Source organism: Cibotium barometz, chromosome 1 (genome assembly GCF_041138505.1).
Source record: "Cibotium barometz isolate CiBa-2024 chromosome 1, ASM4113850v1, whole genome shotgun sequence".
NCBI classification, from domain to species: Eukaryota; Viridiplantae; Streptophyta; class Polypodiopsida; order Cyatheales; family Cibotiaceae; genus Cibotium; species Cibotium barometz.
Genome location: NC_141046.1, coordinates 83908290 through 83928288, shown reverse-complemented (window position 1 = coordinate 83928288; position 19999 = coordinate 83908290). Strand labels below are relative to the sequence as shown.

At 43.1% G+C, this 19999-nt stretch overlaps 1 protein-coding gene across 1 annotated transcript; it reads left to right on the top strand.

The window, feature by feature from the left end:
* Positions 1-17412: 17412 nt before the first annotated feature.
* On the top strand, positions 17413-19006 carry LOC147642522 (uncharacterized). Its single transcript, XM_086811899.1, has 3 exons — positions 17413-18059; positions 18144-18819; positions 18937-19006. Exons 1-3 carry the CDS (start codon positions 17678-17680, stop codon positions 19004-19006), a joined length of 1128 nt encoding a protein of 375 aa, XP_086668025.1. The 5' UTR covers positions 17413-17677.
* The last annotated feature ends 993 nt before the right edge of the window (positions 19007-19999 follow it).

Genomic DNA, 19999 nt, shown 5'->3' with positions numbered 1-19999 from the left:
ATGTGAGGGAATCTGAAGTGATGAGATAGAAATGATGTGATGGGATGAGTATACATATAAATGGAATATGGAATAAGTAATGTAGATTGATGAAGGATAATGTGGAAAAATGAAAGTTAAAATAGAAATTGTGTTGTAAACTGTTTGTAAATACTGTTTGTAAATGCTGTTTGTAAATGATTGTTTTATGTCAAGAATGCTGGGGGGAGCATTTTGACCGTCTTGTGATTAAAGTCGTGATGGTAAAGTTGCAACTGCTGACGGGGAGTCAATGAAGGACGTCTCGCGTAGCAAGGTCGGCCGAGGTCTTGACCAGCCTCGGTGCGATTAAAATGGTGAGCTTCCGGTACGGTGGATGAGGGGCCAAGGAAGCGGCCTATGCGTGAAGCGCTAGGTTACCTGCGAAGGATCCTAGAGGGTGCTGACCATACGGTGCTCGGGCTCTGGGTTGCCTAGGATACCCACGCGTGCGTCGAGGAAGATATTGGAACAGAGTTGGAGTTGTTTTCTGAAATCGAGCATGGATCTGGTTGATTGACCTTGCTGGTCTTCAATGGATGAGTCCATGGCTCCTTATATGGATCTGTTGGTTGATCTTGCTGATCTTCAACGAGAGTCCATCTTGTTAAGTGATTATATTGCCAAGTATTATGGGCTAGGAACTATCGAAACGGCTCCTGAGCGTTCTAGTTGCCAATGATGCCATAGATACTCTGATGAAGGAATGATGGGAAATTAAGAATCAATTGGATAAATTGGAAGATGGTGATCAATGATACTATGGTTTTATTAAAGGATTGTTTTAAACTAGTTGAATCTGGTTGAAAAAAAGGCAATTTCATATTGGGTGTGTGAGTGGTGTGACTAGTTTTATTGTGCATGAACATCCGGCTAGGGGGCCTTGGAACTCTTTTCCTTGGTACCCGGGACAAAACCTAACCAAATTTTTAATTGGATCCCATCACTACAGTGGTTGGGCGGTTGGCTAACCCATGGGATTGGATGGGGTTAGGCTGGACTGATGGATCCGTAAATCGAGACTCAAACTTTTGTTTTTACGATAGAAAAAAAAAATAAATCCCGGACAGAAACTGTTCTATGGATAGGAATCAACGGCTGTGCCTCTTGAATGGGGAAAAAAGCGTTGATCCCAATGATCCAAGTGCAAGTTTCTTCCTTGAACTGACTAAGTATCTTATAGATGTAATCGGATCCTCTCGATCAGAAATGATCTTGACTACGTTAGAGTAAAAAGTTATCCTGGTGGAATCGCCCGTGCTTTCCGGTAAAGGAAGTTTTTCCGGGTTCGGTTTTGGAATAACCGACGGATTAGTCTCTTATCCGGATATCCGTGGGCGAGGCCCCGAGTGTGGGACCCCTGTCCCGCGCGAGAAGCGCTACTTCCGCTGCCAGTACCCCGAATCCGTTGCTCGGTGGGAACAGGGATCTTACACACACGGTGGCACCGGCGACCTGCCTACGCCATCTCCGCCGTCGAAAAACCTCCCATGGTGTACCGAACTTTGCCATGATCGTGTAGCAGGTCACCAGCAAGAATGCCGCCCCTAGAATCACTATGATCGCTATCACCGCAGGCGAAAAGGTGTTACTTGCTGCTCCACTGCTGGAATTCGGCGATGTAATTTCCTCTCCGCTGCTTGAATTCAACGCAGGGGGGAAATTCGTGAGATTAGGAATTGGGTAAGAAATTGGCGGAGGAAACGGCTCCATGAAATTACTGTCCATTGCTGCTTGAAGTGTTGATCATTAACCAGCTAATAAACTCGCAGCATTAAGGCCTTCGGAATGCTGCCCTTTAATCTAACCCAGCCTGAGATCGAAATAGCCATACTGATGATGAGTAGTGAGAGGACCTGCCTTTCTTTACAATCTGTACTGCTCTAAGGCCTTATTGAGGTTCTGCAAAGCCCCTCTAACAAAAAACGAAAGCGATTTGCCCTATCGAAGGGGAACCTAATTACCCACCAATGGAAGCTAGACCCATGACAGTGAGCTCCTAGGGAACCCAAACTTTTGGTGTCGACTGAGAAGAAAGAGACTAAGTCCCCTCCCCTCCCCTCCCCTCCCGCCGGGGATAACCATCATGATTTGAATTGGATATAATAATTATTTATTTATTTAGTAGAGCCAGCCAGTCGTGACTCTTCAGTATTCCTCTCAAATTTTCTACACTGCGATATAATAATAATTTATTTATTTAGGGTCGATCCACAACCATCCGGACTTCGGGAGAAAACTCATGAAATATCCACCTCGCACAGTTCACAAACATCAGGACGCCATTCCCTGACACCAAAGTGTGGCTAGCCTAATGGTTGGCTAGGAGGTCTTCATGGGTGGTGGGAAGGGTTCAATTCTTGATAGCAGCTTTTTTTTTTACTCTTGGCATCCGGTCTCTAGAGGCCAAATGATTTTTGGTGTGGATAGTATCCAGGCCCAACCATCCGGACGAACCACATCTTTACATGTGACAGGGGTTCACAACCGGGCAAATGGTTGTGAACCCAGCCTTAGGCCCCTGTCACACCTGGGCGCTCGGGCAGTCCCAAGAATGGGTTGTTCGGTGCCCTTGGTGTCACACAGGGCGCCCGGACATCCTTAACACAGAAAGCTACAAAGAACTTCCACGTAGCCTAGCTATTAAGGCGTCAGATTTTCAATGAGTGGGACTGAGTTCAAAACCTATCATAAGCATTTGCGGCGTTTTGTTGAAAACTATCCGGATGTGGGCGGGGTGGTAGTGCCAGACAATTTCTTGCACTGACGGACACCTGACAGCTCGCTTTTCGTCCAATGATGTTTTGCCAAGTGAAAGAGGATGTTGTCCGGTTACCCAGGTGTGACACCAACCTTAGGCCCGTTACTCACCGCTGAAACTTAGAGAAAAAGTCAAAAAAAGGGAAGATCTCCTCTGCCCATTCTCATGGGCAGGGAGTCTCCCCGTCCATTGCCTGCCCATCCTAAAATATAGGGGCTGTCGGCGGGACTAGTGCGTGAGAAGGAGACAATGCGTGTGTCAGAGAGGGAAGGAGCCAGCTGCTGCCAGCCTCAGCCAGGGCGAGTTAGAGAGAAAATGTCTGAAAAGAGAGAGAGAGAGAGAGAGAGAGCGTGCTGCAGGAGTTAGAACTGCAGAAGAAAGAAGACAGAGGAGGGCGTAAGAGAAATGAAAGAGCGTGTGTATTTTGAATGTTGAAGACCGCCGATTCGCCGAAAAGCTATGGCCTTGTGCACACATACCCACTGTGCCATGTGCTCACATAGTAGGCTATTGCATACACACACAAGACGCACAATTATCAGTCACTCACTAGTGCACCCATACAGCCCTCCGGCCATGTAGTGTACACACACACACACATGCTAGCCTTGTAGTGTACACACACACACACACATGCTAGCCTTGTAGTGTACACACACACACACACACACATGCTAGCCTTGTAGTGTACACACACTGCACGCTTGTCATATATTCATATATATTCTAGCCTTGTAGTGTACAGTGTACACCATCTTCTCTTCTTTTCTCATCTGCGCGTATTTTTCGTACATCGCTTAGAAGCCTGAATGAGAGTGAAGAGAGAGACGACGAAAGAAAAAGCTGCACGTACCACTTTACGTGATTCTAGCATGACTTCTTGAGCACAACATAGCTCGCACGTGTGGAGCTTAAAATTTGCATTTGGTTTGCTTTTTGAAAACTCGCTGAAGTCTTCAATGCACTCGGGGCCTTCATACAAAGTCTAGAAAAAAAAAGGGTTGCTAAATAAACCCAAGACCAAAATTTTGTCTTCTTACTTGAAGACTAAAATTTTTAAAAGGGAAGGCCTACCTAAAAATTAACCTTCTTGAATAATTTTAAGTTTTAGCAAGAGAAAAAAGTCAAGTTATATGTATGCTTGGTAATAGGTATCTGTCACAATGCTTGGTATCCACACCTCTCTCTCTCTCTCTCTCTCTCTCTCTCTCTCTCTCTCTCTCTCTCTCTCTCTCTAGTTTCACACCTTGTTTCAAAATTCACACCTTGTAAAGCCAATTTTGGCTTCACAAGGTGTGAAATGTGAACAGTGGTAGCAAGAGAGAGACTACAAAATTGGCTTCGCATATTTGCCACAGTGGTTATTGCATCCAAAACAACCAATCTCTATGCCCTTTGCACCTCAGACACTTGCCTCCACGCTAGTGAGATTCACCACTTGCGCCCCATACAACTAGTCTCTTTACATGATACAACTGCCTCTAGAGTCCATGCCACTAAAAAGATAGACATACAAGTCCTACAATCCCATATAAAGCATGCCACGATTCTCCACTCATAGAGCACACTGCTACCAAAGGCCACGAGTTGACATCTCTCAAGTAAGGATTTGTATTTATCTTGGACTTCCATACCCCAATCATCAATTATAAGGTTGTAAAGGCTAGTTGTAATAGGACTCAATAGACCTTATACACATGTTTGTAAAACACATTAAAAATCTCCTTTCTATATGAGAGTATAGAAAGATACTAATACATGTGAATACATAAACAATGTATACTTATGCACATATACATATTGACATAGCTATGTACATTTGACCTAGCTAGATATAAGATTGTTTGTTTAACTATATAGGGATTTAGTTCTTAAATGTTTTTCTCAAGAAATGTTCTTTAGTAGTAGATGTCTTCAAAGTCAGTTGTGTAAACTATTTTAGGCTTTTTCACAGTTTTTTAAATCCAATCAATAAAATTGCTTATTTGCTCTATTTATCACTCTAAAACTTATTTGAAAGTTATCATATTAGATGTCTCCTTTTTTTTTTTTTGAAATGCTCATACGAGCTATATGTTATATTACTTCCACAGAAAAAGAATGTTACATTTAGACTTGGCATGTCCTCTGCACAAGCCAATCCAAAAGAAATGCCTTTACAAACCTCAGCCTAGAGAAATAGACTAGGTCCCAATCCTAAACCTAACTACAACTATACATACATTCCTCGAGAATCTCGGATATATTGAGGGTTCCACTTTCGGGCTGGAAAATACGCGCATTCCGGAGGCACCTCGGCCGGTGCGGACCATGGGGTTCGTCGGCAGGCCGTGCGGTTCAACCGTCGCGGTAGAGCAAGGGTGCGGACCGTGCAGTTTACCGCGGGCCGTGGATGTCTTCTTTTAAGTATACTTGGAGTTCTCATTCAAAAATTTCTTATTACACACTCTTCAAACTAAGAAAAATTTAATTATTGCTTATTTGCTCTATTTAAAACTTATTTGAAAGTTATCATATTAGATGTCTTCTTTTAAGTATACTTGGAGTTCTCAAAAATTTCACTATTGGGATTACACACTCTTCAAGCTAAGAAAAATTTAACTATGTCCATAAGATAATGAATTCACAATTTTGAGTTGAAAATAACTTGACCACTAGGCTTTGTCTAAAAAAAACTTCTTGCTCTTATAAACTAAGATATGGAACTAATCTTTTGTAGACATATTATTGTGTCTTTTTTGATACACAACACAAGGGATACCTGCTCACACATGTATGCTTTGGCATTGATAGAAGTGATCTATATATATTGCGCACACAATCATAAATGTCCTCCTTCATGCTTACACAATCAAACTCAATAAATCTCTTTGTGAAGGTTTTTCCCACTCTCGCCTCTTTGTTGCTCTTGCATTTGGAAGCAAAAGAGACACTCGTCTTTTTTTTTTTAAACTTCTCTGCCATATAGCCCGAGGTTTGAGGTAAGTTGAAGCATGCTTTCTAGTTGTTTCTTACTTTTTTCTAAATTTTTTGTAGTGTTATATAAATTATCTATAGTTACTCTTATTTGGTTTTGTAAAGTATGTGTAGTGTTTCAATAAATCATTTCAACATTGTATATTGTAGGTCTTATCTTTTTAGGTATGGTCTAAGGTAGCTCCCAAAATATTACACATGAGCTTGGAAGATGTTGCCATATATATAGGCAGTGATGTGTGTGAATACACTTAGGACCGCCGGGGCACTTTTTCCCTCTTTAGGAGGTTTTTTCCCCCGGCTTGTATATACGCCCATCATTCTAGGGCTAACTTATCTTTTGTACATTGACACAATCTAAGCTTTGTGTGCTTTCCTGCAACCCTAATTCCAACAATTGGTATCAGAGCAAGCATCGGCTCTCAGGACTACACCGCCAGCACCCTCCGACTCACATTCTCCGATTGAGGTGAGCTTTCACGAGCGCTTGTTGCAGGTCCCTATACTCTGCAAATAAGCCCGTAGGGCTTAGCGTTCTCACAATTTGCATCTGAGGTCGTTTCGGGCACCTGCACAGGTGTTTTCGTCATTTTCTGCAGAAATTTCGATAGTGCAATTTTCTGCAAAACAGGCATACGTATTCTATTGTGGACCGTGCTACATAGCACGAGTTGTTTTTTGTTCAGTATTTGCTTCATTACAGGCAGCTTTTGCATCAGTTTCAGACAGTGGCCATGGTGGCTGATAACAGCAATGATGTATTTCGCATGTTGTCTGCTGAAGACAAACTGGATGGAGATGGCAACTACCCACTTTGGGCATACATGATGCAGCATGTTTTGGTTGCAAAAGGAGTGTGGAACATTGTGCAGGGTATGGATGTACGTCCAGGTTCTGTGGATGTAGGATCTGTTGAGGATGTTGCAGGTTCTAGCAGCTCTACTGTTTTTGCTGCTGTTTTACCCACTGCTGAACAAGCTCGTTGGGATGGTAAAGATACGCAGGCTCATGCCTTGATTGCACTTTCTGTCAAACGTAACATCACCCCACATATTCGTTCAGCTAAAACAGCAAAACAGGCTTGGGATATTCTAGCTGGTTTGTATGCAGGTCGTAACGAGGCAAAAATCTCTTACCTGCGTAAAGAGCTAGAATCGAAGATTATGCAGGAAGATGATGACATGAATGTTTTTCTTGCTGAGATTAAAGATCTCAAGGAATAGTTGATTTCTGCAGGTGAGATTATTCCTGATCATTCTCTTGTGCAGACTGTTCTTGATGCTTTACCTGAGTCATATCAGACTTTTGCTTCCACGTGGAGACTTGTTTACTGAGGACAGACCTGATGTGGTCAAGTATGATACTTTAGTCAACAAGCTCTTGCAAGAAGCGCAGTCCAGGCAAAACAGGGCCAGGCAGCGTGCAGTTGATCAAGCATTTATTGCTGCCCAGCAGAGAAGAAGTGGTAAGGCAGCCCCTTCCACTGTTTCTTCTCCTATTAGTGGGTCTGCAACTTCTTCTCCTTCCACAGGTACCAACAATAAGTCTGAGAAGGCTCTTGATAAAGGCAAGAAAAAGACCAGGTGCAACTATTGTAAGGCAAATGATCATGTCATTAAGAATTGTCCTAAGCTAAAGGCTAAAGAGGCAAAGAAGAAAGAGTCAAATGCAGCCACACTAGCGGATGCTTCTACAAATGCAGATTCTGCAAATGTTGTGCAGGATACAGAATGGACGTTTAGCGTGTATTGCCAGTATGACCCATCTGTACATGATGCATGTTTGGCAGTTTCTGTTGACTCTCATGTATGGTATTTTGACAGTGGTGCTACAAAGCACATTACCTTGCATCGTGATATGTTCACTTCTCTTGAGGCTGTCCCTAATGGGAATACTGTCACATGTGCCAATAATGCTTCTTACCCAGTGATGAAGGGCGTTGGTAAAATTATGCTTACTGTTGCAAATGGCAGCGCTTTCACACTTTCAGATGCTTTGTATGTGCCAGGGATAAAGAAGAATCTATTGTCTGTCTCTGTGCTTGCTAGACTTGGATTTGTAATCAAATTTGTGGATGAGAGATGTACTGTTCATGATTTGACTTCTGGTGATACGATTATTGCATCTGGCACCTTGTTTTGTGGGCTGTATAGGCTCAATTCTTATGACAAGTGTGTGGAAGATTTAGCAAATGCAGTGATGAAAAGGCAGTTTCAGATGCAAAACTATGGCATGCTCGTTTTGGTCATCTGAACTTTGCTAGTTTGCTGCGTTTGCAGAAATTTGATATGGTTGCTTCATTGCCCCCTCTTGAGGCACCATTGAAACATGTTTGTGAAGGCTGTATTTTGGGCAAAATGCAGTGTTCTACGTTTCCAAAGGATGGTTCTGTGCGGGCCACTCGCAAATTGCAGCTTGTACATAGTGATGTATGTGGGCCTATGCAAACTCCGTCATTTGGTAAACACTTGTACTTCGTGACTTTCATTGATGATTACTCAAGGCATGCATGGGTATATCCACTGAAGGCAAAGTCCGAAGTGTTTTTGTGCTTCAAACAGTTTTTTCTTATGGTTGAAAATGTATCCAATTGTACTGTGGGCACCCTCTGTACTGATCGTGGGGGGGAGTACATGTCTAAAGAGTTTGATGCATTTTTAGCTAGTCATGGGATAAAACACCAATGTACAGTGCCGTATACCCCTCAGCAAAATGGTGTTGCTGAGAGAAAGAACAGGTCACTTATGGAGATGGCACGATGTATGGTCAAGAGCCAAGCTTTGCCACATGCGTTTTGGCTTGAGGCTGTCATGTGTGCTGCATATGTACTCAACAGGTGTCCCACTAAGGCCTTGCAGTCTATTACTCCATATGAAGCTTGGCATGGCAGGAAACCTTCTATTGGTCACTTGCGTGTCTTTGGTTGCTTGGCCTATGCTTTAGTGCCTGTGCAACAACGTAGAAAATTGGATGATAAGGCTGTCAAATGCATTTTTGTTGGTTACAGTGCTGAGAGCAAGGGTTACAGATTGTATCATCCGCAGTCAAAGCGTATCTTGATTAGTCGAGATGTTATTTTTGTGGAAGATGCTGTGCAGCCTTTGTTATCATGTACCAAAGAGACAGGTGTGAGCTCACGGGATGTATTTGATACGTTGTTGCCTCTATTTACAGGTGGGAATTCAAATGTAATTCAGCCTATGCAGATTTCAAACGACATCATAGATCAGCCTATTTTTGATGCAGATTTACAGGATGTAATTCATGAGGATAGGGCTGAAAATGAGCAGGCTAGAGGTATGCCAAAATGGCTGGTGCAAACCTTGCGTGATAGTAAGATTGATGCACCTATGACTAGTCGTACTCGTTCAGGCTTTCAGCATGCCTCTTATGCATCAGAGTGTTATGCTTTGGCTGTGTCTAGTATGTGTGAAGAGGAAGAACCTCTTTCATTTGATGAGGCACAAAATTCAAAAAATTGGTTGGTTGCAATGCAAAGTGAATATGATGCTATAATGAAGAATGGTACATGGTCTTTGTGTGATTTGCCTATTGGTAAAAAGGCCATTGGATGTAAGTGGGTTTTTAAATTGAAACGAAAGCCAGATGGCAGTGTTGATCGCTATAAGGCTAGGCTTGTTGCAAAGGGTTATGCTCAAGAAAAGGGCATTGATTTTGATGAGACCTTTGCTCCCACTTGTCGTATGACTACCATTCGTAGCATTTGTGCATTGGCAGCTCATAATGGTTGGAATGTACATCAGCTATGGACATAAAGATTGCGTTCTTGAATGGAGATTTGCATGAGGAGGTGTATGTATCGCAGCCTCGTGGTTTTGTTCAAAAAGGGCAGGAAAACAAAGTGTGCAGGTTAAAAAAGGCTTTATATGGTTTAAAGCAAGCTCCACGAGCTTGGTATGAAAAGATACATGCATATTTGACTGCACATGGGTTTCAGAATAGTCCAACAGAAAGCATTTTGTATGTTAAACGTGTGGATGGTGTACATCTAATCATTGCTCTCTATGTCGATGACATGCTGCTCACAGGACCAAATGCGAGTCATATTGCTGATTTTAAGGCTGATTTGAATGCCTCTTTTGAGATGTCAGATTTGGGGCATTTGCATCATTATTTGGGGATACAATTTAAGCAGTGTGATGGAGGTATTGCTTTGTGTCAGACAATTGAGACATTGTTGCAGAGATTTGGCCTTGAAGACTGCAAGCCTATTGCTACTCCAATGGAGACAGGTTTGAAGTTGAGTCTTCATGATGCTGGAGATCACTTTGATGTCACACTTTATCAGACAACTGTTGGTTGCCTCATTTATGTATGCATTACGAGGCCGGACATTCAGTTTGCAGTCTCACAGGTGAGCAGGTTTATGCATAGCCCAGGGTCTCAGCATTGGAAGGCAGTTAAATGCATCTTTCGCTACTTGAGTGGCACCATACATCTTGGGTTGTTTTATCCCAAGGGGGGATCGTTGCCGCCAGATTTACATGCTTTTTTAGACTCAGATTGGGCTGGTTGCTATGACACAAGAGTGTCCACAAGTGGTTTTTGTTTCATGCTCGGTAGCTCATGCATATCTTGGTTGAGCAAGAAGCAACCTACTGTGGCCACTTCGAGTTGTGAAGCTGAGTACAGGGCAGCTTTCACAGCTACGGTTGAGTGTGTGTGGCTCAGACGGCTTATGGCTGACTTGGGTGTTGGACAGGAGTCCTGCCACCTCTATCTTCACTGAAAGTCAGAGCGCATTGGCAGTTGCAAAAAACCCAGTTTTTCATGCTCGCACAAAGCACATTGAGGTGCATTATCACTATGTCAGGGAGAGACTCTCAGCAGGAGAGATCAGCTTGGCCTATGTGCCAACACAGGACAACCTCGCCGATCTTTTCACAAAGGCGCTTCCTCGTGAGAAGTTCGAAGCTTTCCGCAAAGCTTTGGGCTTGCTCCCCTTTGTGGACTGATCTACTTCGGGCATGGCACTCCCCTATACATGAGTGCCAGCTCTCGTTCACACCATCACTCCCAGGGGGGATTTGTTGCCATATATATAGGCAGTGATGTGTGTGAACACACTTAGGACCGCCGGGGCACTTTTTCCCTCTTTAGGAGGTTTTTTCCCCCGGCTTGTATATACGCCCATCATTCTAGGGCTAACTTATCTTTTGTACATTGACACAATCTAATACACTTTGTGTTGTGTGCATTCTTGCTTCTTCTTCTCCAAGCTTTGTGTGCTTTCCTGCAACCCTAATTCCAACAGAAGACCCAAGCATGATCCAATTCAAAGGATGTTAGATAGGTTTCAATTGAAACAAACACGATTAGATTAAATGGAGATGTAGATGTACATGGAAATTGAAATCAAGTTGCATTAAGCTCTATTATAACAAGTATTTGCTCTTAGCTCTTTTAGCACCTAGTCTTAATGACACTTACACTTTCCTGGATAGTCAATGGCCTTAGTAATGATAACATGTGATAAGAACAACATGGTGGCTAATGCATTCATTTGGCAACTCACACACATATTCAAGCACATTAAAGCAAGATCTTGACACAATCAACACAAGATTGAGGGTCGGATTTCTTGAGGCCGACCCCCCCTCAAAAGGCTTTGTATTAATCTTTGCTCTTGAACTCTTTACAAAAAGAGAGTAGCTTGAATTAATATATCATTAGGACCATGGAGGCTACATGGGCTTGTTGGCTTGCTTCTCCCTTGCACTACATTGTCCTCTTCTCAAAGCCTCAATGGCTATTCAAGCCAAGAGTACTTATAGAGAAAAAGAGAGCTTTGAAAAGGATAAGGAAAGGAGCTTGAGATAAAAGTGCTCCATAGCCTAAGTATCATACATAGCGACCAAGGGGTGGTACAAATCATAAGCATATTGAAGAGTGTGCAGATAGCGTGTGTGTGCATGTGTGGAGGGGCACAAAGATGGAGAAGAAGAAGACACAAAATGTGGACTCCTTGTCACAATGAGTGACTAGGGTTTGAGAGAGTCCTTATTAGTTAGACTACAAAGAATGGTATCCAGTTGCCCACTTACTTAGGGCTAGTACAATGGGCTTTACCACCCTAACAACCTCTCACTTAAGGCCAATGTGGCTTTAAGTAATGAGGTGACTATATTTATATCTAGATATACATATAAAAATGGTAGAAATGATTGTCTACCGAATGTCCATCAAAGTCCGGAACCACTCTGAAGGAAGCCGCTTTGTAAGAAGATCTACAAGGTTTTCACTAGTGTGAACCTTGGCAAGCTGCATCCGCTTATCATCCAACACCTCACAAATGAAGTGATAAGAAGACACAAAATGTGGACTCCTTGTCACAATGAGTGACTAGGGTTTGAGAGAGTCCTTATTAGTTAGACTACAAAGAATGGTATCCGGTCGCCCACTTACTTAGGGCTAGTACAATGGGCTTTACCACCCTAACAACCTCTCACTTAAAGGCCAATGTGCCTTTAAGTAATGAGGTGACTATATTTATATCTAGATATACATATAAAAATGGTAGAAATGATTGTCCATCAAAGTCCGGAACCACTCTGAAAAGGAAGCCCCTTTGTAAGAATATCTACAAGGGTCTAAATTATCTATAGTTACTCTTATTTGGTTTTGTAAAGTATGTGTAGTGTTTCAATAAATCATTTCAGCATTGTATATTGTAGGTCTTATCTTTTTAGGTATGGTCTAAGGTAGCTCCCAAAATATTACACATGAGCTTGGAAGACCCAAGCATGATCCAATTCAAAGGACGTTAGATAGGTTTCAATTGAAACAAACACGATTAGATTAAATGGAGACGTAGATGTAGATGGGAATTGAAATCAAGTTGCACTTATACTTTCCTAGATAGTCAATGGCCTTAGTAATGATAACATGTGATAATAACAACATGGTGGCTAATGCATTCATTAAGCTCTATTATAACAAGTATTTGCTCTTAGCTCTTTTAGCACCTAGTCTTAATGACACTTATACTTTCCTAGATAGTCAATGGCCTTAGTAATGATAACATGTGATAAGAACAACATGGTGGCTAATGCATTCATTTGGCAACTCACACACATATTCAAGCACATTAAAGCAAGATCTTGACACAATCAACACAAGATTGAGGGTCGGATTTCTTGAGGCCGACCCCCCCTCAAAAGGCTTTGTATTAATCTTTGCTCTTGAACTCTTTACAAAAAGAGAGTAGCTTGAATTAATATATCATTAGGACCATGGAGGCTACATGGGCTTGTTGGCTTGCTTCTCCCTTGCACTACATTGTCCTCTTCTCAAAGCCTCAATGGCTATTCAAGCCAAGAGTACTTATAGAGAAAAAGAGAGCTTTGAAGAGGATAAGGAAAGGAGCTTGAGATAAAAGTGCTCCATAGCCTAAGTATCATACATAGCGACCAAGGGGTGGTACAAATCATAAGCATATTGAAGAGTGTGCAGATAGCGTGTGTGTGCATGTGTGGAGGGGCACAAAGATGGAGAAGAAGAAAACACAAAATGTGGACTCCTTGTCACAATGAGTGACTAGGGTTTGAGAGAGTCCTTATTAGTTAGACTACAAAGAATGGTATCCGGTTGCCCACTTACTTAGGGCTAGTACAATGGGCTTTACCACCCTAACAACCTCTCACTTAAGGCCAATGTGGCTTTAAGTAATGAGGTTGCCCACTTACTTAGGGCTAGTACAATGGGCTTTACCACCTTAACAACCTCTCACTTAAGGCCAATGTGGCTTTAAGTAATGAGGTGACTATATTTATATCTAGATATACATATAAAAATGGTAGAGATGATTGTCTACCGAATGTCCATCAAAGTCCGGAACCACTCTGAAGGAAGCCCCTTTGTAAGAAGATCTACAAGGTTTTCACTAGTGTGAACCTTGGCAAGCTGCATCCGCTTATCATCCAAATGAAGTGATAAGAAGACACAAAATGTGGACTCCTTGTCACAATGAGTGACTAGGGTTTGAGAGAGTCCTTATTAGTTAGACTACAAAGAATGGTATCCGATCGCCCACTTACTTAGGGCTAGTACAATGGGCTTTACCACCCTAACAACCTCTCACTTAAAGGCTAATGTGCCTTTAAGTAATGAGGTGACTATATTTATATCTAGATATACATATAAAAATGGTAGAAATGATTGTCTACCGAATGTCCATCAAAGTCCGGAACCACTCTGAAAAGGAAGCCCCTTTGTAAGAAGATCTACAAGGTTTTCACTAGTGTGAACCTTGGCAAGCTACATCCGCTCCACAGATTTAACTCCCAAAGAAGAAGAGTTGTTGATCAAGACGCTTAAAGAATATAAGGATGTGTTTGCATGGTCCTACAGAGACATGAAAGGGGTAGATCCGGCAATTTTCTAGCACACTATCCCCATGAAGGAAGATGCAAGGCCTTAAACAAAGACCTTACACTTATAACGATAACTTTGCCAAGAGAATAAAGGAGGAGATAGAAAAGCTAAAGGAAGCAGAATTTATCTATGAGATTGAGCACACTGATTGGGTCTCCCCAATCGTCGTAGTACCCAAGAAAAATGGCAAATTGTGTGTGTGTCAATCTCAAAAAGGTAAATGCTGCCACCATAAGGGATAACTATCCTCTCCCCATTGCAAAACATGTCATAGAACGGGTGGCTGGTAAGGAAGCCCATAGTTTTCTAGATGGCTTCTCAGGCTACAATCAAGTCTCAATTGATCCAAAAGATCAACATAAGACTGCTTTTGCCACGGAATGGGGCATATTTGCATACAAGGTTATGCCATTTGGCCTAACCAATGCTCCTGCAATATTCCAGCGGCTTATGAGCCACGCCTTTAAGGAATATCTCAGGGACTTCCTTGAGGTATACATGGATGACCTCTGCATACATTCAGGCAAAAGAGAGGAGCATATTGATCATTTATGACTCATCTTTGAGAAGTGGAGAATCTATAGAATCTGCTTGAATCCTAAAAAATGTGTATTTATGGTATGCCAAGGCAAGATTCTAGGCCACATCATATCAAAGAATGGCATTTCGACAGATTTCAAAAAGATTAAGGTCATAGTTGAGCTACCAAGGCCTCGCAACGCGAAACAAGTTCAAGGCTTTATGGGACATTGTGGATATTATCGTCGATTTATCTACATGTATGCCGTAATAACCCAACCACAATACGCCTTAATCACACAGTCTTTGTGTGGACAGAAGAGTGTGAGCAATCATTCAATAAGCTGAAAGAATGTCTGACGTCTGCCACAATTCTAAAATCTTCAGATTGGAATGTAATTTTTCATGTCCGTATTGATGCTTCAAACTTTGCAATAGGAGCTATCTTAGCTCAGCATGGAGAAAAGAATATAGATTTTCCAATCTCCTATGCAAGCAGACAGCTAAATTGAGCCGAACAAAATTATACAACCACCGAGAGGGAGGGGCTAGGCATGATATATGCTGTAAAGAAGTTCCGTCACTATCTACTAGCCAACCAGTTCGTCTTCTTCACTGATCACCAAGCCCTACTTTATCTAGTGAACAAACCTTGCAATACAGGGCGAATAGTAAGATGGTTCATCATCTTACTTGAGTTTGATTTCACGGATGTAGTAAAGAAAGGTACCACACACCATAGGGCCGACCATCTATTGCGCCTAACAAGTGGGGAAGCACCTAAGAGAATTGAAGATGACGCTTATCTCTTCAACATAGAAATGATCCCCAAATGGAGCGAAAAGCTTGTTCCACTCATGACCATAGGACAGTTGAATATCCCACTTCCCATTAGAGAAAAACAAGCTCTAGTACAAAGTGCAGCATCATTTTCATGCTCGCAGGACGGATGTATCATGTAGGAAGGGATGGAATATTGCGCCTATGCATTGAGCACCAAGAAAAGGAACATTATCTGGTAGCTGCCCACATCACGATTGGAGGGATACATATGGCAGCAAACCAAACAATCAAGAGAATCCTTTGGGCAGGAGTCTGGTGGCCCATGATACGAGCCGAAGTCCATTACTTCGTGCGGACATGCATGGAATGTTAAGCAAGACCACCAAGACCGCATGCAACTCTATTTCAGATAGCCCTTGCACCCAATTGGAGTAGATACATTGTTGACTACTTGGAACATTGTAGATTGCCAGAGAAAGTCAACAAGGTCAGAAGCAAGGCTATTGAATTAGAATCCAAAGATTATGAGCTCATTGCCAATCAACTCTACAAGAGAGGAAAGGATAAACAACTACGGTTGTGTGTCACAGAATCGGAGTACGTACGAGTGCTAGAACAAGCTCACGCTGGACTATCAGGCGGGCACTTTTCTGCGGCGGCGGACATGACTGCTAAAGCTATCATGATGACAGGATTGTGGCGGCCCACGCTATTCAGTGATGCAGCTGAGTTTGTTAAAAGATGTGATGAGTGCCAAAGGGTAAAGGTTCCAATCCGCAAAGATAACATGCCATTAAGAACAATGATGGGAGCTAGGGCTTTTGCAAAATGGGGTATTGACTTTGTCAGTCCCATTAACCCACCAGCGCATAGAACAAGGGCGCAATATATTATTGTTGCCATGGATTATTTGACTAAGTGGGTAGAAGCGAAGGCCATGCCCAAAAATGATGCACGAACAATGGCATGTTTTCTTTACGAACACATCTTTACACGCTATGGCTTGTCGATAGAAATAGTAAGTGATAGGGGGACTCATTTTATCAATGACGTTATTCACTATCTACTCGAAGAGTTCATGGTGATACACAAGAGTTCAGCCCCATATCACCCGCAAGCTAATGGGCAAGCTGAAAGCTCACTGCAACATTCTTACAAAGATTGTTAGTAGCTCAAGGACAAATTGGGAATTAAAGCTCAATTCAACCTTATGGGCTTATCGAGTTGCTTACAGGACAGCCATTGGAATTAAAGCTCAATTCAACCTTATGGGCTTATCGAGTTGCTTACAAGACAGCCATTGGAACCACACCTTTCAACATGGTATATGGATTAGACGCAATTCTACCCATATAATTCCTAATTCCTACACTTAGGGTGGCCAAAGAGCTAGAGTGGACAGGGCATGAACTCTCAAATAGACTCACAAAACTGGAGCAACTAGATGAATTCTGCCTACAAGCAGTGGCTGGGATGTATGCTCAGAAAAGACGTCTAAAGAAGTTTCATGATGAATAAACAAAGAGTTCAAGAAAGGGGATCTGGTGCTAGCCTACACATTGAAATAACACACATCAAAACTAAAAAAATGAGGCATGGGACCATACGTAATTCACAATCTATCATCGAGTGGGGCAGTGCATCTTGCAACACTTTATGGAGAGCCCATGACCAGTTGGATTAGTGGGTGCAGACTCAGGAAGTATCATGAGCCCCTAACGCAAGAAACCTTGAATCGTTTGCATGCCACAAAACAACGCAATAAACAAAAGGAAGCAACAAAAGCGTAGGCACAGGCTGAAGCACAAGAGCGACGAAACAAACTATGACGGGGTCGAGGAGATCTACAAGAGCTCACCAAATGAATGAGAATATGTGCCATACAAGAGAAAGATGTCCAAAATACAGCCCTTAGGTCGGATATCATGGTAGAAATTGGCACGAATTGTTAGCCGCCCTCTTTGATACGGGAGCAAGCAAAAAGCAAAGAGGACCTCCTTTCAAGTTTCCAGAATATAAGAGCGCTTTGCTTCCCGCTCACCCACACCTCTGCCCTATATATGTGAGTATCTTCTTCAGCAAAGCATTGATCGTGCTTTTCACCAAACTGTGCATGATCGATCGCCCCCTGTGCATCGCAGTCTTTGTGTCTTCTCCATTGATCCTGCCGAGAAGCTTGTTTTCCTTTCTCCTCCTGCTCCTTCCTCCTCTTGATTTTCGCTACCTATGGAATTTCTGCCCGCTCCATACCCTCGCTGTAGACCCACACCGCCAGCTATGAGTACTGCCGACATGCTCAACAAAATACAACGACATGTTGGGAGCTTCAAGGCGAAGGAGGACAACCTGGCTGCCGCTGCTGAATTCAGAAAAACTACGGAGGTTCACTTTGTCCACTCTGTATGTTCAATCGAGGGTGAGTCTCTCCATTCTGTGGAGGATACTTTGCAGGCAATCGAGCTTTGGAGGTGCTGTAAAGAGCGTATTGGAGGAAGATGCAAATGTAAGGAGGGCACACAAAAGCTTGGTAGCTGCTGCGAAGTAGCACGTCCTTTCTCAATTCAATCGCTAGAGAAGAAGATGCTGACCATGTCTTTGCTTGACGCAGGTTTGTTCACACCCTTCTCCTATATGGTTTGGCTTCCCTTGCACCATTTTTTACCTACTTTGTTGTCGAAAATTGGTCCAACAGGTTTCGACTCTTTATTGGATACGGAGACGTGTCTGCGGGGTGGAGTCAGCAGGAGCTCTCTCAATGCAGATAAGCTTCATGCCACGCTCGCGCTCTATGAAGCTCTGAAGCTTGTGGAAGGTTGGGAAACAGAACCCTATCCTCTACTGGATGTTTTCAAGATCAAGCAGCTGCATTCCGTTCTGTTCGAAGGCACAGGTGATTGGCATTCTGCCTGTACCTACAGATCTACAAGTGCCTGGACAAGGCGAATGAATGGTGAAGTGCATACGTATTTGAGTCACGGGAAGATCGCCAAGGCCTTGAATGGCCTGGTCAGGAAGGTAAACACCACAATTGCTGAGATATTTAGTGAGCAGAACCGGACAAATCTTGTCCCCAAGTTGTTTCACTTAGTTTCCAGTTTCTTTCTCGAGTTTGAAGGGATTCACCCTTTCCATGATGGGAATGGGAGGGTGGGCCGCCTTCTTGCTGCATATCTGTTGGCTCCAGTGACCCCATTTGGCCCAAATGTCCTCTACTTTCACTCCCTCAACAAGCCGGAGCTTCAGGGTGGACACTTCATGTTTGTCAACAGGGAAACATTTCTCGAATCAATAGAGGATGATGAAGAAGATGGCCATCCCACAAGACTAGCTGCGCTCTTCATAGAGGGTGTTTATGTGGCTTGGGAGATGTTTTCCCATCTCAGCTCCTCACCGGTGATGCAATTATGCCAGACAAGTAGCAATAGCGAAGCTTTTGATGCTGCTGCATTGGAGAGTTGCAGCTGAAGATTCTGTTGTACCAACAGGACAATGGACAGACAGACAGGTAGCAGTAGCGAAGCTTTTGATGCTGCTGCATTGGAGAGTTACAGCTGAAGATTCTGCTCTACCAACAGGACAATGGACAGTTTGCTGGGCAGCATGACACTTTGACACTTCAAGGGGTTCTTCATCTTCAAGCATTGTATATAATGTGGTCCATGCTTTGTCATGATTTGGTATAAGGCGTAAATTGCAATTTGCCATGCATAGACTTCAAAGGGTTTGCTATGACCCATCATCTTCAAGCATTGTATATAATGCGGTCCATGCTTTGTAACATTGTATAAACTGGTATACCTAAGGCACAGACTGCAATTTTCCATTCATGCTGCTATGTGTTTTGTTTTTCTTTTATGAGTCAGTTCTAGCTTTATGAAACGTCTTGGGGTGACTTTATCTCTCTGTTCATCATACGTCCGAACTTGGGTGGCATTAAGGGTTATAATTCTAGCACACTGGCGATATCTCTCGGTGCAGCTTTATGGGTTCGGTCCCTGTACTCGCCCCTTCACCCTCACCCCATAGGACCACCCCAATCCTTGTGCTGCAGCACTTGCCTGACAGGATGTTGATTCTTCTGTCCGAGGAAGAGGCTTTGCAAGCATAGGATTTAGATCCCTCACGGACAGGATGACTATTATGGCACCTCTCCAGATTTGAGGACCAGCCCTGGCTTTTCCCTGGAGTGGGAACTAGAGGTAGGGTTTTCATGGTCAGATTTTCCCTCCCTTACCTATGTGAGAGTGTTTCTGAAGGGGACCGGGGCGGAGCACGCACATAGGAGAGAGAGAGAGAGAGAGAGAGAGAGAGAGAGAGAGAGAGACACGATATGGTGGGGAGAGTACCAAAGTAGTCCGGTAGTGGTACCGTGAGCCCTCCCCTTATTCACTATATGTAATGAATAAGTGTATACACATGTGGTCGCCCGGACACGGGAGACCGCCCGGACGGCACAGGGACGGGACCGGGGCGGAGCACGCACATAGGAGAGAGAGAGAGAGAGAGAGACACGATATGGTGGGGAGAGTACCAAAGTAGTCCGGTAGT

Excerpts from the sequence above, each read along its gene's own strand:
- LOC147642522 (XM_086811899.1), top strand. The coding sequence starts at position 17,678 with ATGGAATTTCTGCCCGCTCCATACCCTCGCTGTAGACCCACACCGCCA. Across the intron at positions 18,060-18,143 it reads CATGTCTTTGCTTGACGCAG|GTTTCGACTCTTTATTGGAT; the intron begins GTTTGTTCACAC and ends TTGGTCCAACAG. Across the intron at positions 18,820-18,936 it reads GTTTATGTGGCTTGGGAGAT|GACAATGGACAGACAGACAG; the intron begins GTTTTCCCATCT and ends TTGTACCAACAG.